This window comes from Parus major, chromosome 14 (genome assembly GCF_001522545.3).
Source record: "Parus major isolate Abel chromosome 14, Parus_major1.1, whole genome shotgun sequence".
Lineage (NCBI taxonomy): Eukaryota > Metazoa > Chordata > Aves > Passeriformes > Paridae > Parus > Parus major.
The window spans coordinates 2,469,617-2,491,155 of NC_031783.1; the positions used below are offsets into that span (position 1 = coordinate 2,469,617).

Below are 21,539 nucleotides of genomic sequence, written 5' to 3' on the forward strand. Positions count from 1 at the left end.
CTGGGAAACCTATTTTTCTAATAACAAAAGGGGTTCCTAACCCCTATGGGCAGGAATGTCCCAGTGCCCAATGCTGGCTTGCTTTCCATAATCATTCCAGTATAAAATTTCTTCTGGAGGCATTTTATGTCAGATGTCTAATGGAATGTAAAGTGCCTGGGAGAGGTGATGCAGCCTTTGGCAGAGCCATCCCTGTGATTACCCACAGAAGATGTGGACTCCAAATCACTGCAAACATTCAAGTCCAGGTTGGATGGGGCTTGGAGCAACCTGGGATAGTAGAAGATCTCCCTGCCCATGGAAGGGGGTCGAATGGGATGGGTTTTAAGGTTCCTTCCAACCCAAACCATGTGTGATTGCTAAGAATTTAGATTCATGCCCAAGATTGGCATAATCCTACTGCTCTCTTTGCAACACTTTCTAGACCTGGGTGACTCCAGCCCAGATTAGGCACCCATATCCTAGAAGAACATGGAGCCCAGATACAGATCTCCAGAGTTCTGGTGTCCTGTGGAAAACTTCTTCCCTCAGAAATCGCTGGCTGCCATTGCATCCTGTTCCCCTGGGCCTCTGCAGTGAAGGCTCCCTGTTCCAGCCTGAAGCCCTGCTAAGGTCTCAAAGGGAATCCCACCCCGGCGGCCGTGGCGGCTCGCCCAGCACACGGGGAAAGGCTCGGGACCGAGCGGGCAGCGGGAGCCGGGTACCGAGCCCTCAGGGGGTTGAGGCCGCCGCCACCTCAGCCCCGCGCCGCCATCGCGGGCCGCCCTCACGGCCGGCGGGGCCGCCATTGGCCACCATTGTCGGTCACGTGACCGCGCCTCAGCGGCCGCGGAGCCGCCGAGCGGAGCTGAGGGGCCGGGACGGGAACAGCGGCGGCGCTGGCACCGGGGACACCGGAGGGCTGGGGCAGGACCCCCTCCCGCCCCACAGCTCCCGCGGGTCTGCAGCGGCTCAGGGGGCCTGGTGCACCCCCGCAGAGCCAGCCCCTGCTCGGTGAGTAAATCCCAGCCAGTCTGACCCGCCCCGTGTCCTCCCTCCGGAGCACGTCCCCTGAAAGGAGCTGAAAATGATCTCCCACATGGATCAGAAGGAGGAACGGTGGTTCTCCCACCTCCGCGCCCACCGGGGGAAGTCTCAGACAGTGCTGAGCAGCACTTGTGCAGGTAAGGTGATGGTACAATCATGCAGTCATTAAGGCTGGGAAAAGATCACTGAGATCGTGGAGTCTGTCCATTAACCCAGCGCATATGTGAACGTGTTGGTGAGAAAACTGCTCCAGGATTCCCAGACCCTACCAGAATGCGTAGTATTGGTGATACCAGGATGGACCACGGTCCTCCCAGTGGTCCCTAGCAGCAGGGACCAGAGAAAGCAGACAGGCTGTGGTGTGTTCCTGGATGCTTTCCCAGGCCCTGGCACTCTGTGAGTTCAGAAACTACTAAAGCAGACCTGCAATGTCTCAGTATCTCACAGCTGTCTCTGTATTTTCTTGCTGTCTGAAGTTGTGCATGTTTTAGCATCGGTGACAGCTTGCAGCCAGTAGTTCCACAGCACATTCAGCTGCTCTGTGAGTTACTGCTTTCTTTAATTTGAAGCTGCCTTCTGATAGCTCACTTCATGTCAGTTGTTCTTAATTCAGAGCAGATGGTGCAGGAGGGGTCCCCACCCACCCCACAGGCCACTTGTGGTTTCAGTCTTCTGCAATGCCTCTATCAGCTGTATTCTTTATCTCCAGTGCAGAAGCTGTTCTGTGTCTTTTATTATTCATGGCATGCTCTGTATCTCCCTCAGCTCTGTTGGAATTTCTCTGAAATGGAGGATCCATCCCTGCCCTTGCACACAGTCAGGTTGTGGGGTTTGAGCTGCAAGGGCACAATTACATTTTCTTTATTCTGTTTTTCCCTGAAAATCATTAACATTTTATGAGCTATTTTGTCTGCCTGGGAGCTGCAGTTTTCATCCATCTGCTCCAAGGGGCTGTTCCAGAATGATATCAAGAACATCTGAGGCCCATCCATAGAGGAGCTCTCTATACCAGCTCCTGGTATAGAGGCTGTTCCCCTCTGCACTTCTTTGTTTACCTGCAGTGAATGTCCTCTGTCATTCCCCTGTCACCTGGTTGGTCAGTAACCATAAGTCTCTGACACACTTTATAGTCAGCCTTTGTGTCTGAATAACAGAATCATCAGCACCTCCCCTTTCCCTTTCTTCTCACCTCATGAGGGTCATTTATGCACTGCAGCTGAGTTTCCTTACCAGTTTTGGCCAAGCATTAATGTCTTTGAGAATGCCTTTGGTCTCCAGAACTTCCTTTTGCTAAAATTTGTGACATCTCTGAAGAACTCCAAGTGGATTTTCATGAGAAAAAGATCCATCCAAGGGTACATTTAAGGTGATATTTAGGTTTTTCTAAGTGTCTGCACTTACTCTGCTTACCTGGAGCTTGTCAACCCAAATTGACACAGGCTGAGGAAGAACCACACTCCTTGCTCCAGTTGTGTTTTTTTTGGGTTTTTTTTCCCAGTTCAGCCTTACACTTCCAGTATGAATTCCTGAGCATTGTGAACTTATTCTCCTTTCACTTAAAACACTTCCAGTGCGGTCTTGGCATCATGATTTTGATCAAACCCTTTACAGCCAACAGCAACAGAGCTGTTGCTCCCAGGCTCACTGTCTGCTCAGTAAATCTGAACCACAGGGCAAGGACTTCACAATGGGCTGCCAGAAATGTCCTTATCCTGTCTTTGGATGTCCCTCTTCTCTTTTCATCCAGATCCCATCTGGATGGAGTAGCTGCAGACACATGGCTATCAATGTTCCAGTTTCTCTTAACTCTCATGGAACCATTTTAATGAAAACTATATAAAGTGTCAGTGTCACACCAAGCTACTGTAAAAGGCATCTCAGGAGTTCACTGTGAAATCACATTGTGTTGTTTTCTTACACTGCCCAGAAAGAGAAAGATCAGATGTGTACTTATATCATCTGGGCTGTAACTCTGGACTCTTCTTTTCTTAGTTCTGCAGTGCCTCTCCTGCTCCAAGACAGCACTTCCTCATCCCAGTTCTGTGTGCTCTCCCACACATCCATGGGAGCATAAAGCTGCCTTTCCTCTGCCTCTAAGAGTGGCATAAGCTGTGTTTGAGGTTGCTGATTTCATCCCTTAGTGCCTCCTTTGGGAGCACCTCTCTCTGCAGCACCAGCAGGTCAGGGATGTTGCATTTGTTCTGCTGAGTAGGACAGTTCTTTGTGGCACTTCCATGACTCTCAGTTCAGCTTTTAATAACTTTTCAGATATCCTAGAGGAGCAGCCATCTTTCCCATTCAAGCACTAAACTTTTATCCCTAGTATGCCAATAATTTCAGTGGATTCAGGTTGTCAGAGCACACAGGGCTGTTCCCAGAGTTTGTTGGTGTGAACATACTGAGAAATCCACTGTGTAGTTTGAAAGGGAATATCAGAACTTTCTATAAGAGTCAATCTGGTGAATCTTTGTCAGTTGATTTCCCCTATCTAAAGTTTCCTGTCTGTGACTTCTATCCAGATTCTTGTTTTATTGCAGCTGAAGGTGGGATTGTGAGCAAAAAAGAGAATAATTCCCACCAAGGCAGCCCTGGGCTGGCAGAGCCTGAGGTTTTACTCTCGGGACTCTCCAAGGAGAACAATTCCCAGAGTTCTGCTGAGGACCCAGTCGTCCCACAGAGGTCAGAAAGTATTCAGAGTCCTCTGGAGAAGATGCAAAGCCAAGCGATGCCGTGTGGGAAAAGTTTCAGGAAGCTGCCAGATATTATCCATCAGAGAAATTCTTCTGTGGGGAGACTGATAATATGTGGGGACTGCGGGAAGAGCTTCCGTGTGAGTTCCAACCTCGTCCAGCATCGGAGAATCCACACTGGAGAGAAACCCTTCTCCTGCACCGAGTGTGGGGGGCGTTTCCGGCAGCAGTCCCATCTCATCCAGCACCGGAGGATCCACACGGGAGAGAGGCCCTACGAGTGCTCCGAGTGCGGGAAGAGCTTCAGCGTGAGCTCGAAGCTGCTCCGGCACCAGGTGACCCACACCGGGGAGAAACCCTTCAGGTGTGCCGAGTGCGGGAAGAGCTTCTCCGGGAACTGCCAGCTGGTGCAGCACCGGCGAGTGCACACGGGAGAGAAGCCCTACACGTGCGGCAGCTGCGGGAGGAGCTTCAGCGTGAGCTCGGCCCTGGCGCGGCACCGGCGCGTCCACACCGGGGAGAAGCCCTATGTCTGTGCCGAGTGCGGGAAGAGCTTCCGCCAGAGCTCCGAGCTCATGAAGCACCAGCGGGTGCACACCGGGGAGAAGCCGTACAAGTGCACCGAGTGCGGGAAGAGCTTCACCGGGAGTTCGGCCCTCATTCAGCACCGCCGGTTCCACAGGGGCGAGCGGCCGTACGGATGCTCCGAGTGCGGGAAGAGCTTCACGGTGAGCTCCCACCTCATCCAGCACCGCCGCTTCCACACCGGAGAGCGCCCCTTCGAGTGCACCGAGTGCGGGAAGAGCTTCCTGTGGAGGTCGGCCCTGCTGCGGCACTGGCGGGTGCACAGCGGGGAGCGGCCGTACGCCTGTACCGAGTGCGGGGACAGCTTCAGGCAGAGCGCCCACCTCACCCAGCACCGCCGCACCCACAGCGGGGAGCGGCCCTACGCCTGTGCCGACTGCGGGAGGGGCTTCGCCGTGAGCTCCGCGCTCCTGCGGCACCGGCACGTCCACAGGGCAGGACAGCCCTAGCGAGCCTGATCCCGGGGTCAGCGCTCTCTCCACTGACCGCCCGGCTCACGGAGTGGGAAGGCACTTTCCTTTAGGAGAACAAGTCCTAAAGGAGAGGGGTGCAAATAGGGGAGAGTCAGTGCGAGGAGCTGCCGGTCTGGAGAGGAGCGTGGACACAGCAGGGGCAGTTGGTGGTGCTGCTCAGAGGGAAAGCTCTTGGGAGGGAAAGGAAGGGCTTTAAAAAGGCTGGAATGTGCTTCGTGTATTTCAGAGGAAGGCAAATGACTCTGTGCCCACATGTAGACAATGAATACAGTGAAGCACACGGACCATTTTAGAGCCTGCAACATTGGTCAACAAAAGCTCCTCATCTGTGTTCAGAGGCGCTGAGCTCCCTCCCTCCCTCCGCCCACGGGCTGGAGCCGAAGCCCAAAGAAGCACCCTCGGCCCCCTGCGCTGGCTACCCGTGTGTCCCCGCGGCCCTGCAGGGGCTGTGGGGCGGCAGCTGCGCTGGACGCCGTTGCTGCAGCCGCCAATAAAGCCACCGATACCGCACCGGGGCCGCCATGTTTCCTTCTCGGCCGCCGTTTCCGGTTGCCAGGGCGCGGCGTTGCGTGCGCATGCGCGGGGTTCGCGCGCCTTTCGCAATCGGGGCGGGGCCTTGGGCGGTGCCGCCCAGGTTGGCGCGGGGCGTGGCCAGTACCACCACGTGACTGCCCTCCCGTCCCCACCCATCGGCGGCTTCTGCGCGTGCGCGGCCTCGCGCGCCGGCCGCCTGTGAGGGGGGAGCGGCTCGCGCGGCGTCTCGGCCGCCTCCGCCAATCGCGGGCTCTTGCCGAGCGCGGCTCGCGATTGGCCGCGCGGTGACCCCTCGGCAATAAAGCCGGGCCGGCCGAGCGCGGCCTTTGTCTCTCACCGGGGCCGAGGGCGGCGGTGGCAGCGGTGAGTGCGCGGCGCGTCCCTATGGCAACGCGGTCGGGCCTGAGCCCCGCGGGTCTTCCCCTGCCTTGGGACTCACCCTGCGGTGCTCTGCCCGCTCCCGGCGGCGAGTGGGCCGGGAAGCCCTCCCGGACCGCCCCAGAGCCGTATTTCCGCGCCGGGGTCCGGGCTGTCGCGGCCGACATGACCGCGCGGGCCGGGCCGCCCGGGCCCACAACTGCCGGCCGCGAGCCCGTGCGGGGCCCGCGCTGCCCACCCGCCGGGCCGGCCGTTCTCAGCCCTCCCTGCTCCTGCCGTGTGTCCCCACGAGCGAGCGCCTGCCCAGCGGCCGGCGGCGTGTGCCAGCACCGGGCCCTCAGAGCCCCGCAGTGACTTTGCACGGCTGCTCGTGAGCGACGCCTGGGGGCTTTAGGGACTGGAGTCCTGCGCTGAGTGCTCCCGGTGGCGATGGGGCCACTTGGCTTTCCTTGGCCCTGCAGAGCTCGGAGAAGCACTTGGAGAACGAAAGCCTCTTGTCATTCCTCCTTTTCCATTATTGGCAGTTGTGCTGTTCAAGCCACAGCACCTACACGCAGCACCGCATTGCACATATCAGCCCGAAGTGCCTGTCACTGGCCCTGATTGGCGTGTCCCAGGCACAGCTGACAGCCGATGTGACCGCCAGAGCAAGCTCTGTCTCTCCGCTGAACAAAGGCTGTTTGGTATAACTGTGTGTGTTTGTCACAATGTGTTCTTCCTCAGCCCAGTTCCAACCCTGAGTCTCATAACTAGGGTGAGAAATTAGGTGTTTGTTGGGCTGCCTGACGCAAGGGCCACCACCAAAGGGCAGAACTGGACAAGGTCTTTGAGCTCACCAGGAGCTTTCTTTGCTCAGTTTGTTGAAGTGTTGGGCTGCAGCTCTAAAGGAGAGAAATAGTGTTTGTGTGGGCACTGTTAGAAGTGTCTGGGAGTTGAATTACTGCCTCAATTTAGGCTGTGTCCAGGTGAAATCTTCAACCTTCTTAGGATCAGGTAATGTGTTAATTTAGTCTATGAGGTGCCATTTCCAGCAGCAGCCAGTGCCAAATCCCTCCCCAGAAGGAGATGGAGATGAGAATCTCTCCTGCTGAGATTGCCAGGTAACCTCTGGGATGATTCTTCAAGCCTCTAGGCCTGGAGTTTTGAGGTTTGTTTCTGCTGCAGTGATGGTAGGTGCAGCCACACTCTGAGCTTTCTTGTGTGGGGAAATGCCTTGAAATTGCATGAAAGTTAAGCAGCAGATATAAATTCAGTACTGCCTGGGTGTTTGTGAGTTACCAAATCTATTCCAGAGTGCCCAGGCAAAGCTAGGGCTTCCAGGCTCCTTCCCTGCAGCAGCAGTACATTCCTTCAAAAGGTTTGGGATTATTTGCATTAAATGTCTTCCTATGTTGAGAAGAACAGCTGTGCATCTGGGAAGCTTGGTGAGGAGATGTGTGTAGGGACAAACTGCACACATCCAGATGAGCTAGAGGTGTTTTCTCAGCAGGTTCAAACACTGTCATTGGGAAAAAAATGTTTGGAATGCTGAGGTGTCCTGTACCAAACCTCCTCCCCACTCTGCAGTCCCAACTGGTAGCTGTTGGATTGCTCCCAGGCAGGCTCTGTCTGGGCACTGGGAGGTGCCCTGAACATCAGCCAGGTCCTGGATGAGCAGAGCTCCCTGCAGCAAATGAAATGATGTTCCAGCCTCTGCAGAGGAGGTGGCACTGCCTGAGCCTCCTCTGTGGCATGTGGGGCATGTCTCCTTTCAGAGAAGCAGAGAAACCAGGGCTGTGACCACAAACTGGGGCTGCAATTGCCAGTTTTTGAGTAGAAGCAACAGTGTGTAGAGGTAGGAGACACAATGGCTGTGACTGCCTTTCCTCCCAGGTGTGCAGTAAGCCAACCCAGGGAAGGATGGGGTTGGTTTGTGCTGACTTGTCTTTTTGGGGAGGTGTCTGTGCTAGAGACTATATCAGGAAAAATCTCAACTTCTACATTTTCCTGCATGAGTTCTGCCCTCACCTGGGGCTACAGGGGCTGGTGTTATCACTGCCCTGCCCACTGCCACAGAGAAGAACTTGTGAGGCTGTATTTCCCCTGCAAAATATGCCAGGGGAAATACAAGTCTGAGAAAGCACCAAAGGCCTTCAATGACTTTCCATGGTGTCCCCTGCTCCCAACAGCAGACTGTGCTCCTGGGACAGTCATTCACCATTCCCATTAGTTGTGCTTCTACAACACTGGTAACAGGGTTGGGTGAAAGCTTCTGAGACCCCACGAGGTTCCCTGTGTGACACAGACAGCCAAGTTCTGTGTGAACACGAGTGTGCTCAGGCTGTGGGAGCGGAGGTTCTGATGAGTGAGCAGACATGATGATCTCAGGGCCATCTTTGTCTGGCCATTGGCAACCTTGAGCCATTGCTGCTGTTAACCACTAATTTTTGGGGCCTGATAGGTGTGTTCCTTTGGACTGAATTTGATGTCAGCCTTGAGGCCTCTCCCAAGGGATGAGTGGGGCTCAAGTGCTCTGTAGCTCTGCTCTCAGCTGCTGCTTTGTATCAGTGGCTGTTGCAGGTGTGGGGAGACAGCACACCTCACCTCCAGGACTCTGGCTTTCTAGGAATATAAGATAAATTGGAGCTAGTTTGTCTGTTTAGCTCCTGCTCCTCTCCCAAGGCTTCCTGAAAGATGGTGGTGATGGTGTTGCTCTGCACAAAGCTGATTACAAGTCCATTTTATAAATGAGGGGCCTGGATTCCTGTGCTCAGCCAATGTAATCCAGGTGTCTTGTTCCTGCTCCTGGGTAAGGCTTATGCATCCTATTACATCCAAGGAGATTTTAATTCCTTTTGCAAATGAGGAGGGGGAACCCAGTTACTTGTGGGATTTGAAGTAAATTCTGCCAGGCAGGAGAGGAGGGTGTGAGTGGGAGCAGGAGCTGTCTGCAGCTCACTCTGCTTGGAGAGTGGCCTAGGAAAGGCAAGAGCCCCTGCCTTGGAAGTTCCTCTATTCTGTCACAGGGAATGTTCTTGTTTCCCCTGTGAGCTGCCTGACTTCAGAGCTCAGCTGACACAGTTCACCACTGCCTTCTTCCAGGGAAGCTTTGTACTGGTGTGGAAATGTAGTTTATTCTTCATTCTGAGTGAAGGAGAGGGGCTTCTCTTTCCAGTTACTCTGCTCAGTTTGACATTGAGGGAAATGTTTGGTAGCACCAGGGGAAAGCAGCCTGTTCACAAGTCCAGTGCAGATTCCCAACACAGAGGTCTCGTCTTCAGCCAGGAGCTGTCCTGAAGGGGGATGCTGAATGCAGGCTGCTGTGTTGTAGGTCTCCTCTGAGGTTAATGTTGTGTGAACTGGGTGTCAGTGTTGAAGTTCACTTGAGGTAGCTGAACAGAACAGGCAAATCTACGTCCTTGGAAGTGCCTGGTGCGAGGTGGAAACAGCCAGAGGCTGCTCCTGACTGCTCAGAGAGGTCTTTGCTGGACTCTTCAACATTTCATACCCATCCCTTTGCAAAGGCAGCTTCCCCTGAAAATCCCTCTCTGATTTTGCTTTTCAGACTGATCCCCAGCAGTGACCACAATGCCATCAGCCCTGGAGAGCCCCGAGGCGGGAGAGGAAGACATCCTGTGCTATGACGAAGTGGAAGATGACTCTGTCAGGTGAGTTCTGTCCTACACAATGGCACAGACATGGCCTTGGGCAAGGCAAGAGATCTTCCAGGTGAAGGAGTGATCCTCATCTGAAAGAAGTGAGGGGCCTCAATAAGTGATTAATCAAATACATGGGCTGTGAGATCTCTTCAGTCAAACTGGACTGTGAGGGTGGAAGGGATGGGAAAGAGTAATCTGTCAGGGCTGACAACAAGCAGTTGGTTTTTTAGTCTCTACTATGGAAGTCACATTTCAGAAGCACTTGACTATTTGGCAGCTCTGTTTGTGTCTTCCTGGCCAAGGAGAGCCAGTTTTTCATGGCTTGCTGGGCAGACTTCTTGTTTTGAAAACTTATTCTAGATGTGAACTCTGCTGTGGTGCTCTTGCCTTTGCAGAATACCCAGGTCTAGTCAAGGACATTTTCTAGGAAGTTACTTTAAAAAACAAATTCACACACATGTTCTCAAAGCCAAGGCTTCAGACTTTGAAAACAGGAAGGGTGACTAGGGTGCTTCGTAGAAGACCTAGACAAGCTGGTTGACTTCTTTGACTTGACAGGCTCACCTTCATGAGAAGTTAATGTTTGCTGGCTCTGCTGGCACATTCAGTGGGTCTGGAGTGTTCAGTGTCTCTCTTAAAGCTAACAGGAATGTGCTAGCTGTAGCAAACTAGTGATAAAAACTGTAATGTGCACTTGGGCATGATTTGAGTGAGTCTGTGTGTTGATATTGTACCTGAAGGGTGGCTGTAGCCAGGCAGGGGTCAGTCTCTTCTCCCAGGCAGCCATAGGAGAGGACACAGCCTTAAGCTGCACCAGGGGAAGTTTAGGTTGGACATCAGGAAAAAATTCAACTGAAAGAGTGATTGGGCACTGGAATCATCTGCCCAGGGAGATGGTGGAGTCACTGTCCCTGGACATGTTTAAAAAAAGACTGCATGTGGCACCCAGTGCCATGGTTTAGTTGATGAGGAGGTGTTAGGTCGTAGGTTGGACTTGCTGATCTCAAAGATCTTTTCCAGCCTAGTTCATTCTGTGACTCTGTGTCCAGGTAGGTGCAGTGCCTGTAGCTTAAAATCATAGATTTTAATGTTTTGGGTATTTTTTAAAACAAGACACCTTGTGGAAACTTGAAAAAACAGTATAATTCAGGAGAAATAAACTTCTTAAGGTTGTTTTTGCCCTGTTTTGCCATTCAGTTCTCATCTTGATATCCAAGTTGGGAAAGCTGGGGACCTACCTGAGCCTTTTTTCTTCTCCAGCAGAAGATACCACCAAGGCCCCCATGCTCTTTAGCCTGCCCTGGGCTAAAGCTGTAGTTGCTCCCCATATGCTCAAGGCTTCCTTGTGTAGTGTTGTTGGGCTCACGTGGATGAGAAGGAGAAGTCACGGTGCAGGGATCAGAGGGTCCTTGGCAGTTGCTTCACCATCCTGGGCCAGAGCCCCTGGTAAGCCCCAGCCCTCGTGGAGTGGCAAATCTGCTTGGGACATGGGCTGCTGCCACCCTGCTGCTGCCTCCAGCAGGTGCCAGCTCAGCCTGAGGGGTGTTCTGAGGGTCCCACCTTGTACATTCTCTAAACTGGGATGGCAGTGGGGGATCCCTCCAAACACAGCAAGGATAAACTCATTGTTGCATGAGGCAGTGGGGTGAAAGGAGCTTTCCTGTTTGCCTGCAGCCCCATGGACCTTTCGGAGCTGCTGAAGGAGGGGACGAAGGAATCGCATGACCGTGCAGAGAACACTCAGTTTGTCAAGGACTTCCTGAAGGGGCGCATCAAGAAAGAGCTCTTCAAGGTGAGTGTTGCTCTGCTCCCCATCTCTTTGATGCACCCAGTGACTGATGGAGACTCCAAGGCAGAGCCCTACAGCCCTGGGGGTGCTGTGGTGGTAGATAGAGCCTTTGTTCCTTGAAGCAGTGCTTGCCTGGCTCTCAAGGCTGGTTTTGTGCCAGGCCTGGGGGTTTCCTATTGCTTACCCCACTTCCATGCAGGCAGGAGTAGTCATGAGATGAGTTGTGCCTATCCAGTGAGCAGCTTCTCACACGAGCTGTGCTCTGTCTGTAGCTGGCCACCGTGGCCCTTTACTTCACCTACTCTGCTCTGGAAGAGGAGATGGATCGTAACAAGGACAACCCAGTCTTTGCTCCTCTGTACTTCCCCGTAGAGCTTCACCGGAGAGAAGCTTTGGCCAAAGACCTCAAATATTTCTATGGGGAAGACTGGAAAGAAAAGATCCAGTGTTCAGAGGCAACTCAGCAATATGTGGACAGAATCCATCATGTGGGACAACACGAGCCAGAGCTGCTGGTGGCTCATGCTTACACACGCTACATGGGGGACCTCTCAGGTGGCCAGGTGCTGAAGAAGGTAGCCCAGAGGGCCCTGAAGTTGCCCAGTACTGAGGAAGGGATCCAGTTCTATGTGTTTGACAGCATTTCCAACGCACAGCAGTTCAAGCAGCTTTACAGAGCAAGAATGAATGCTCTAGACTTGGACAAGAACACCAAGGAAAGGATCGTGGAAGAGGCCAACAAAGCCTTCAGATTTAACATGCAGGTACTAAAGAAATCCCTTCATCTCCTGTGTGTGTAGTTTAGGTCTAGCTTTTAGGTCTGGCTCAGATTAATTCAGTCACACCACTCACCCAAGCAGTGGTCTGGGGCTGAGACCATCACAGCCCCTCCTTGAGGGGCTGGGATTCTAGTTGAACCAGCTCTTTCACTGGCTTCTGGAGCTGGTGTCAGGCAGGAATTCCTCCCCTGCTCCAATACCACAGCCAAGCCCTTTGATTAAGGCAAAATTAATATGGCTTCAAGATTATTCCCATAGGCTGTGTGGCTGTGAAGCAGTGAGAGGAGCAGAGCTCTTGTGCCAAGGCAGCCTCAAACAGTTTGAGTGTGCTGCTGTACCCTGGTGACAATTCATCTCCTGTCTCAGGTCTCACTTGTTGCCCTATGGTCAAAAATGTCTGGAGCCTCCTGTTCCTCCCGTAGCATTTGCCTCTCATCAAACCTGACTGAGCTACTGTTTGCCCCAGGGGATGAGCACAGATTTAGCTACTGGACGGAAGTTTTAATCTTGTTCTTGTAGCAGGTCAGTGTGATTTAAACTGGCCAGAAACGTGGTGAGGTGTGGTTGGCTCCTTTGTCAGGATCCTTACAGAATCCCATGGCAGCAAGAGGGGCTGTCTGACCACTGCAAGAGCTGGGATCCTCCAAGGATCAGGAGGGGGGAGACCCTGTTGCCCCACACTCCCACCCACAGCAGGGTGGTGCTGCCTTGCTCCTGGCTCTGACTGAATGCTCTTGGGGTAGGCTGTGCCTTCCTGGAGCTGCAACGTGTGTTAGGTGTCACCACAGCTCTGCACTGGATGTCCCAAAAGGTGTCTGGGGCCAGGGAAGCAGGAGTGGTGCTTGCCTGTTCCCCAGATGATTCCCGGGGTCTGGCTGAGAGCTGCCTGGCTCTGCCTGCTTCACATGCTCACTGTGACCACTTGCAGGTGTTTGATGAGCTGGACAAGATCGGCAGGTCGCTGGCAGAAGAAGCCCAAGATGGAGGCTTTCCAGTCCACGATGGAAAAGGAGACATCCGCAAATGCCCTTATTATGCAGACAAACTGGGTAGGTGGTGGCAAGGAGAGGGCTGCCATGGGCGTGTGGCACAGGGCTGGCAGTGCTAACAATGCTTTCTGTGTCCTGCAGGCATGGCAAGCCCCAGCTGCCCCTTCCACGCTGCTGTGGGCCTGGCCAGGCAGCCCCTGGTGCAGCTGGTGCTGGCAGCCTGCATGGCTGTGGCAGCAGGAGCTGCAGCCTGGTACATCCTGTGACGGACACAGTGTGTCTCTGCTTGGGGGCAAGGGGGGACATGTGCCCTGCCCTTTTTCTGACCTTTCCCTTGCTGGTGGCGAGTTGGCTGCAGAGTGGGAGTAAGGAAATAAACAGGAATCCTGTGGGACTGTCCAAACCTCCTCGCACACCGCTGTAACACGAGGGCTTTAGCTGACCAGTGTACAGGACTGGTTGGTGCCAGGGGGTGAGGACTCCACTGCAGCACTGCCCTGCCCAGGCTGGGGCAGTTTTTAAGACTAGAGATGTCCTGTCCTGTCCCAGCAAAGGCTTCACATGCTTGGCTTTTCATCTTCATCACTGAAGCAGTGTCTGGAGGAAGTTTCCTGCCCTGGGTTGCATCTGCAGAATGTCATCAGCCTTTCAAACGACGAGCACTTGCTTTCCTGCCCTGAGAAGCTGAGGCTGTGCCATGGGGCTGTTAGCTCCAAGGAGTGTCCTCTCTGGTGCAATGTCCTAGGAACCAAGTCTGAGTCCTGTTGGAGGGAGCTCCCTGGGGATGGGGGCAGGACCATGGTGGGGGATGGAGGTGACAGATGTGTATTGTGCAACTTTGGGGTTGAGGGTTGGTTGTCGGTTATTTTTCCTGAAGCCTTGACTGGAATAAAAAGTTGCAATGCTGTAGCTGGGGCAAGCTAAAAGCACATCATTGTGAAAATGGGGAGGCTGGGGAGGGGGTTAAGGGGGAGAAAGGGAGTGCAGTCCCTGAGAAACTCCTGCCCTAGCACCAGACTGTCTCTGTTATTTCCTCTGAGGTTTCCATGTGGGGAGGTTCATTGCCACACTCAGAGGACACAGCCAAAATGCTTGGGCCTTTCCCATGTTGAGGGGGTTCCTGGTAGAAGACCCAGCTGCTCTTCCTCCCATCTTGGTATCTGTGTACCCCCACCCTCATCCTCAGCGCCCCTACAGGCAGATACGCTGTGAATTTTGAGCAGGAGAGAAGAAAAGATGCACACGAGTTCAGGGTCTGTTATTTATTTACATAAAAACACTGACTAGTGCCACAGTTCCACCCCTGAGCAAACAGCAGCAGCCTGTGCAGGCCAGGCTGTGTTTGCAGACCTGTGTTCTGAGAGACGCCCCCCAACTTCGCTCTGGGAGCTGCAGGGGCAGGGGAGGAAGGAGCAGCCCCGAGAGGCTGAACTTGGCTCCCAGCTCCTCTTGCCCCTGCTGTGCGAGTGCTGCTGGCAGCTCCTGTCGCTGCCTGCTTGCCCCTTCCTTCTGCCCCACAGAAGCTAAAAATACCCCCTACACCACATGCAAGGAGAACCCTACAGACCCTGCCGGGCCCAGGACGGCTCCGGAGCTGCGGCCTGGGAACAAACTCCTCTACTCTACGTGCCGGGCAGCCAGGACATGCCGGGTGCGGTTTTGGCTCTCAGGTTGCCAGGGGGGCGAGGGCTGCTCGGGGCTGTCCCCGCCCCAGAGCCGCGGCGGGGCCGGGAGGAGGCGCATGCAGCTGGAGTGGCCGCCGGGCAGGACGGAGGTGCTGATAAGGGCGCAGTGCTGCTGCCGGGCCCCTCTCCGTGCTCAGAGGCAGCTCTGCCTCTGCTCTGGAAGGGGCTTTGCCGCGGGGCTGGAGGGGGCTGTGAACCACACGGAAACCTGGTGTGTGGCCCGGCCCTCTCTCCTTGTCACTGAGCCCCTTCCTGAAAGTGCCACAAAGGCTGTGCTGCATCCCCTGAGGGCACCGTGGGCTGCCTGGGTCCCCTCCTGGGCTCCCATCCCAGCACATCCCTACAGCCAGGCACCCCCTGCACTGTGGGACTGGGGTGGGCACCTCCAGCAGCTGCTGCTCTTCCCAGGGTTGCTCCAGGTGAGAAGGGCCTCGCTCACACCCTGGAGCGTAATGGGGTGCAGAGCGCTGCCTCCCACTCCTGTGCACTGCAGGGCAGCCCCCACACAGCGTCTAGACCTGGGCCCACCTCCCCTGTGCACCAGTGTCACCAATCCAACTATTCCAAGTGAGGAGCAGAGCTGGGGGCAGGTGGTGGCAGCTCTGCACGGGAGGGAGCCGGGGATAACACATACACACCACCGGCGGGGGAAGCGAGGGGTGATGCACACGCGGAGACGGACGGCAGCGGGACAGGGCCGGCGGCACTCCAGTGGCTCCCGGGTGCCGTTAGCACATGCGCTTGTACGTGTAGATGTAGGCCTTGCAGTTGGGACACGTGTGTGTCACGTCCTTGAAGTCATCGAACAGGCAGGGGATCAGGCAGCAGCAGAGATCACACCTGGAGCACAGGGAGAGGCAGAGATGCTGAGCTGGGGGAGCCCCTGGCTCTGGGGTTTGCTCTGGGCCATGGGCAAGAGGTGTGAGTGGGGCTGTCACCCCAGGAACCCCTCTGCTGCTGCAGTGCCACCTCTGTGCCAAGGTCCCCACCATGCCCAACAGCTCAGCCAAGGTCACCAGCACTGGGGCTACCCAGGACCAGGCTGAGCAGCCAACGTGAGGCCCCAGCTCTACTTGCAGCACCTACCCCACAAAGCAGCAGAAGAAGCCAAGAAGGAAGCTCATGAGCCCAATCTCATAGGAGATCTTGGTGGTGATGGCTTGCTGGCAGTGGGGACACACGGTCTGCACCGGGGCACCCTGGAAGATCTCTCCCTGCAGCACTGTGACTGTGGTGGCAGCTCCCGGTGGGACGAGCACTGTGGCCGTGTGGCCACCAGGAGAGGGGTAGGGGCCTGGGGCAGGGTAGTAGCCCATGGGGGGGTGAGGGCCTGGGGGTGGGTAGTATCCTGCTGTGAATGGGAAACACAAACAAGTGAGCACCTTCATACATGGCAGGAGAGGCCAGATCCTTATTGGGGCGGCCCCCACCCTGCTGGAACACCACCCTTGGCTTACAGACTCGGGGCCAGCCCTGCTACAGGCACTGTGCCCCCCAACCCATCCCAGTGAACCTTGCTGCAAGCTCCAAATGGCAGCCCCAACCCCCCTTGTGTCCCTCCCACTCCCCAGAGCACCAGCAAACACTGCTGCTGCTGATCCCCAACCCCTTGCAGGACTCACCTGGTGGCACATAGGGCCCAGAGCCATCCGTGGGCATGTGGGGGGGCACAAACCCCGGCTGCGAGGGGGGCTCATATGGGGGGGGTCCGAACTCAGGAGGGGGGATGGGAACCCCCTGGGGCTGTCCCACCACAGGGGTGACACCCTCTGAAAGGAAACACAGTCAGCAGCCAAGGAGGCAGGAGGATGGAGGAGAAGACGGCGTCCTGGCTGTGGGGTGTCAACCCCAACAGGGAAGGGAGACAAGAGGTGGGGAGCAAGCACCCCCTTAAGATGCATTCTCTGAGCCCCAAGAAACCCAAATTCACCCCACAGTAGGAAGCAGTGTCAAGCTTTGAGATGGGAGTGCTTCCCATTTTGTCATTGCCCCTAGGACCCCTCATCCCGCCCCCAAGGGTGCCATGGGGACAGATGGAACTAGGCATAGCACCTGTGAGACCAGGCCACAGCCAGGGCAGTCCCAGGGAACCCACACTTCCTTGTGTCCTGTCTGCTTGGCAATGTCCCCCCGAGCAGCTGGGACACCCCCAGTACCTGGTGCCGAGGGTGGGCCGTGCTTCTCTTCTATCAGCGGTGCCGAAGGGCCCCCCGGGTAGGGTGGGGGTGGATCGTTGGACATGGCTCCAGGCAGCCCTGCAGGGACAGAAGCCTTCAGGGTGACACCAGCCTTTGGGAATGGTGCTTGGGGACAGAGGTGACAGGTAACGGAGGAGGCCAGGGCTGGTGCCACCACTGCACCAGCCTCAGCTTCCCCCCAGGCAGAACCAGGGGTATGACCCCAAAGCTGGACAGGCTCTGATTCCAAGGCGTAAAATCTTCCTGCCAGCTCCACGGGGCTTCCCTGTAAAGCCCACCTGGTGCACAGCAGCTCATCGGGGCAGTGCTGGGCTGGAACATGCAGAGCCTTGGCTGCATTGCTGGGGTACCAAAGGTGGGGAAGAGCTGTCCACAGCCCCCACTCCACCCTCAGTGACACAATGCTGTGCCCTGAGGGCGGGCACAAACTCCAGGACAGAGGGTGCAAACCCACAGAGCATTCCTAAATAAATCTTTAAATAAACCCAGTGAGTTAAGACCGTATTTAAGAGCTGGAGCTGTTATTTTACATGGGGTAGAATTTACCTGTCCTCTTCCCTGCAGCAACAGCTCAGAGGCCTTGACAGCTGAGAGCAGCAACTGCTCTGAGCAGTGCAGTTTGGAAGGCGGCTTCTTCCACTGGATCTGTGTAAAAGGAGACAGCAAGTGAATTACAGAGATGGAGGAGCCACAGCTGCCACACAAAACCCCTTCTCTTCCCTGGGCAGGAGCCTCATCCTGTGCTCCCTCAAAGGCAGGCATGAGGCTCTGTGTCCTGGGCATGTGGCAAAGCCCCACAGACACACTCTGAGATCCAAGGGAGTACAACAATACCAAGAAACCTGATTTCCCCCTGGTTCAGTTATCCTGGTGGGATGTGACTAAATCAGAAAATACAAGTGAGAGGTTGGTCACTGAGTGCTTGGGACAGGGTGACATTGCTGTCAGAGCCCAGGGAGCAGCACTGGGAGCTCCATCCTTCACCCCAGCAAGCCAGGAGCAAATATGATCCTGCTTGTCCCACTGCTGGCACCACTGCCACGTGCTGGGCAGCCAGCCCAGAGCACGCCAACCTCCCCAGCACGGCACAGGCACCAGGCCAGGCAGCAGTGCTGCCCCAGCCCTGCATTGCAGGTGTGCCCACAGAGGTGCCCGTGGGGCTCAGCCACCTCCACCTCCAGCTGCTGGGTCAAGCAGAGCCAAAGACTTGGAAACAAGGCAGGAAGATCCATCCCTCCCTCACCTGCATGGCTTTGCTTTGTTCTACTCCTTTTTTCCTAGTTCATGCTCCCTGCCACCGAGCAGCCTCCTGCAAGGTATCAGGAAATTTAATCAGTCCCTAGAGGAGCACCATCACCTGTTGCTGCTCACAGAGGAGCACACTGATCCCCCAGGAGCTGAGCAGACTCCTGACAGGCACAGGGTCTGCCCCAGGATGTCCATATTTCCTGACCAGAATTTCTCCCCCAAGGTCTGAAGTGGTGTTGCAGCCACACAGCTTCAAAGAGTAACACTGGGGCAGCTGGGGGTCATCTTCCTCCTGCTTCTCACTCCAGTTTCTTCCTTAAGAGCCCAGGGAAGCAGAGTTGCCATGGCACAGAGCATTTCCAGGCACACTGCAGAGCCTGCCTTCTCCTTCAGTGACCTACAAAGCTACAAACTGGGCCGTGCTCCTTTTAGCTCACTGGAGATGTGAAGAAAAGAAGGATTTATTCTTCTCAAAGTAGCCAACACTGCACATCCAGAAGCCTCAGTCCTTCCTGTCCCTATGCCTGCAGGGGTTCTGGATGATCCCAGTCCAACCAGAGCATCCCAGAGTCCTTACCTGGGGACACCAGCCTGCCAGGGAGCTTTCCTTGCCCTGACAGGCCAACTGTGCCCACAGCTTTTCTAACACAATAGATCTCCTCCCATTCCTGCTCAGATGCTGTTTTCCCGTAATAATCTTTCAACACTCCCCAGCCTCACTCCCCCCATCAAAGCAGCTGGCAAGAAAATGCAGGAGAGGAGGAGTCCTCCAGCAGCCATTCCACCAACACCCAGCAGATGAAGCAACAGCCCCAGGGTGAGCCAGCCATCAGTGCTGCCACCCTGCCCACGAGGGAACGGCAGCCACAAAGTGACAGCTGTGGGTCCCAGAGCCACACGGGCACTGGGATGCAGGAAGCTGTGGGATGCAGGGCACTTCTGCTCCTACTTGGCAGGCTCACTTGCTCCTAATGCAATATTCTGCTTATTAAGAGAGATCTGTAAAGAGCAAGATGTTGGCTATGTGCCCTTCCCAGGAGGAAAAGAAAGCCTGTTGCTTTTAAGCCTCTTAGAAGCTGTTTCTCTCCTGTGCTTTCTTTCATCTTAATGTGAGCAGCACAAAACCAGGTCCATTTCTGACAGAGAGCTCCGTGGGAAACCAGAGGGCACTCAGCTTCCCCTTGGCACTGGGCAGGAGCATCCCTCAGCACCCTGGCACTGACAGCCCCGCAGTATTCCAAAATTACCAGGTTTAAGTTCAAGATCTGATGGAATCACCAATGTCTTGTGTAGGTCCATTGGAGCAAGGACACACTGCAAGATCCTAAGACTCTCAAAAGGAGTTGAAGGATGTAGCAGTACAAAAAGTAGAAGGATGGAGAGAGGAGATGCTATTTCCAGCTACAAATGCAGAAGAGCTCTTCTCAACTGGAAGAGCAGTGGTTTTCTTTTGCAAACTAACTACAGAGGATAAATATACTATGGAATCAGAATCATCACAAGCACTGCTTCAGTTACACACAGAAGACAGGCAAAGGACCCCCCTGCCCCCAGAGAATTGATATTCGCTAAAGAAAAATGAATAAGAGAATATTCCCATTAACCTGCTGGGGCACAGCAGTGTGACAGACACAACCAGGACAGCACAGCTCCATCACAGCCTCCAAGCAGAAAGGGCTTGGTCCACCCTGGCTGTGGCCTCAGTCCTGTGTCCTGGCTCTGTGCTCCCTGATCTCATTCCAGACAGCTTTTAGGTGGGAAGATGGCAACAGGTTTCGAGGTGCCCTGTTCAGCTCAGAGGTGTAACTCAGCCTCAAGAGGTTTGTCTGAGGCTTTTCACACAGCAAGCACAGCCAAAGTGCCGTGGGGCAGCACACAGCCCTGCCTGTGGAAACACAATCCTTTCTGATCCACCCCCTTCCTGTGCTCAGCAGCTCCCAATCCAGTTAATGAGGGATTGTAGAATTCTAGAATGGTTTTGTTTAAAAGGACCTTAAAGCCCATCTCATTACAACACCCTGCCATGGACAGGGACACCTTTCGCTATCCCAGGCTGCTCCAAGCCCTGTCCAAGCTGGCCTTGGACACTTCCTGGGATCCAGAGACAGCCACAGCTTCTCTGGGCACCTGTGCCAGGGCCTGCCCACCCTCACAGAGAAGAATTTCTTCCCAATTTCCAATCTAGTGCTGCCCTCTGGCAGGGTGAAGCCACTTCCCCTTGTCCTGGCACTCCAGGCCCTTGTCCAGAGGGCATTGATCAATACCCCAAAGCCCCTAGTTCCCATTACTGACATGTTCAAAACTGATACAAAGCAGCTTCCAGCAGTGATGAGAGAAGCTGATGTGTCAGGGTCCAGTGTGCCACGCTGGCTGGATTTCTCTCTGTTACATCAGTGCAGAAACAGTTTGGGATTCAAACATGGCAAGAGAAAAGGTCTGCACATCCCTGCTTTCCAAACAGGTAAGGTGGGCACCACTCATCAAAAACAACTGGTGTGCAGTGAGACCAGGGAATATCGTGCCACCAGGACAGGTCCTAACACCATAAAATATATGATGCCACGAAGAGGACGGACACAGATAATTCAGATTTGGTCTGCTAATGCCGTTCTTCCCCAGCAGCAGCTGTTTGTGCTTCAAGCTGCTTCCTCCCGGATGAAATCTCCACGGGTGAGACAAACCTGGCAAGGGCAGAGCAGATGCTGGCAGGTCCAACTCACGTGTGAGCCCTGATGGTGCAGCGCTGGCCCCAGCAGCTCTGAGTCAGCCTCACAGCACCACTGAGATCCATCCCACAGGCTGAAACAGCCTGTGCTGTCCCTGCTCCTGCTGCAATTATAACTGAGATGCACAGCAATTCAGCTTTGTTTCCTCCATGGGAGCAGTGTGTCCAGCCACCGAGACAGGAAGCAGCATTTGTCCATGCTCAACCACATTCAGTGACGTTGACACTTCAAAAACTGCTGCTACACATTTCTGGAGCTCTTCCTCCATGAAAGAAACCCTTCTGATATTTGAAAAATGAAAAAAACCCACACTAAAATTCAATGAATAAATAAGAGAAAATATATGAGCACTTTCAGCTTCACTGCACATCAAAGAGATGCAGATTCCAGCTTCCAGGCTTTTGGAAACACAGTTTTAAAAGCCAAGAGTCCTGAAGACACTGGGCCCTCACTGAACCCAGCACCCTTCCTTTAGAAATAGGAACAGCACTGTGGCCAACACCATCCCAGTTTTCCTGGCTCCAGGAAAGATACCCGTGTGCCAGTTTACATGCTCCAGAAACTGGGAACTACTGAGACTAGGAAGGCACAAAGGCAAATCAGATGCTGGCAAAATCTCATTTGAGCCAAAGTCTGTTACTCTTCAAAAGGAGCTTTAGGGGCAGCAAGGAGGGAGAACCGAGCAGGGTGTGCTGAGGGGGACAGAGCCATACCCTGGCTATGCCAATCCCAACTGCCCTCCTCCACAGCAGCATCTCTGAACACCTCCAAATCCAGCATGGAGCTGCAGGTTCCCTGTGC

The 21,539-nt window shown here is 54.7% G+C and overlaps 3 protein-coding genes across 12 annotated transcripts in view; 2 read left to right on the plus strand and 1 right to left on the minus strand.

Annotated features, from left to right (window-relative positions):
- Positions 1-841: 841 nt before the first annotated feature.
- On the plus strand, positions 842-13,790 carry HMOX2 (heme oxygenase 2). Of its 5 annotated transcripts, none has more exons than XM_015642744.3 (6): positions 842-993; positions 9,231-9,333; positions 10,999-11,116; positions 11,386-11,877; positions 12,821-12,941; positions 13,023-13,790. In XM_015642744.3, the coding sequence occupies exons 2-6, from the start codon at positions 9,254-9,256 to the stop codon at positions 13,145-13,147; spliced, it is 936 nt and encodes a 311-aa protein (XP_015498230.1). In that variant the 5' UTR covers positions 842-993; positions 9,231-9,253; the 3' UTR covers positions 13,148-13,790. The 5 variants fall into 5 exon arrangements, with proteins under 5 accessions (XP_015498230.1, XP_015498229.1, XP_015498228.1 ...); XM_015642743.2 differs by lacking the exon at positions 842-993 and adding an exon at positions 1,058-1,163; XM_015642742.3 differs by lacking the exon at positions 842-993 and adding an exon at positions 5,511-5,671.
- Positions 1,044-5,284, plus strand: LOC107211142 (zinc finger protein 501-like). Its single transcript, XM_015642741.3, has 2 exons — positions 1,044-1,163; positions 3,564-5,284. Exons 1-2 carry the CDS (start codon positions 1,067-1,069, stop codon positions 4,748-4,750), a joined length of 1,284 nt encoding a protein of 427 aa, XP_015498227.1. The 5' UTR covers positions 1,044-1,066; the 3' UTR covers positions 4,751-5,284.
- Positions 13,791-14,128: 338 nt separating the features above from the next.
- Positions 14,129-21,539, minus strand: part of CDIP1 (cell death inducing p53 target 1) — a 32,011-nt gene continuing 24,600 nt past the window's right edge. For 5 of the 6 annotated variants that reach the window (XM_033517953.1, XM_015642749.2, XM_015642748.2 and 2 more), the window contains exons 2-6: positions 17,311-17,409; positions 16,723-16,821; positions 16,189-16,335; positions 15,653-15,917; positions 14,129-15,406 (exon numbers count right to left, since the gene is read on the minus strand). In XM_033517953.1, coding sequence (XP_033373844.1) covers positions 15,295-15,406; positions 15,653-15,917; positions 16,189-16,335; positions 16,723-16,807 — 609 coding nt within the window. In that variant the 5' untranslated portion in view covers positions 16,808-16,821; positions 17,311-17,409 and the 3' untranslated portion in view covers positions 14,129-15,294. Of the gene's footprint in view, positions 15,407-15,652; positions 15,918-16,188; positions 16,336-16,722; positions 16,822-17,310; positions 17,410-18,007; positions 20,012-21,539 lie in introns of those variants that run through there. The other variant, XM_015642747.3, reaches the window with a different exon arrangement.

Excerpts from the sequence above, each read along its gene's own strand:
- LOC107211142 (XM_015642741.3), top strand. The coding sequence starts at position 1,067 with ATGATCTCCCACATGGATCAGAAGGAGGAACGGTGGTTCTCCCACCTC. Across the intron at positions 1,164-3,563 it reads GCTGAGCAGCACTTGTGCAG|CTGAAGGTGGGATTGTGAGC; the intron begins GTAAGGTGATGG and ends GTTTTATTGCAG.
- HMOX2 (XM_015642744.3), top strand. The coding sequence starts at position 9,254 with ATGCCATCAGCCCTGGAGAGCCCCGAGGCGGGAGAGGAAGACATCCTG. Across the intron at positions 9,334-10,998 it reads GTGGAAGATGACTCTGTCAG|CCCCATGGACCTTTCGGAGC; the intron begins GTGAGTTCTGTC and ends GTTTGCCTGCAG. Across the intron at positions 11,117-11,385 it reads TCAAGAAAGAGCTCTTCAAG|CTGGCCACCGTGGCCCTTTA; the intron begins GTGAGTGTTGCT and ends CTCTGTCTGTAG.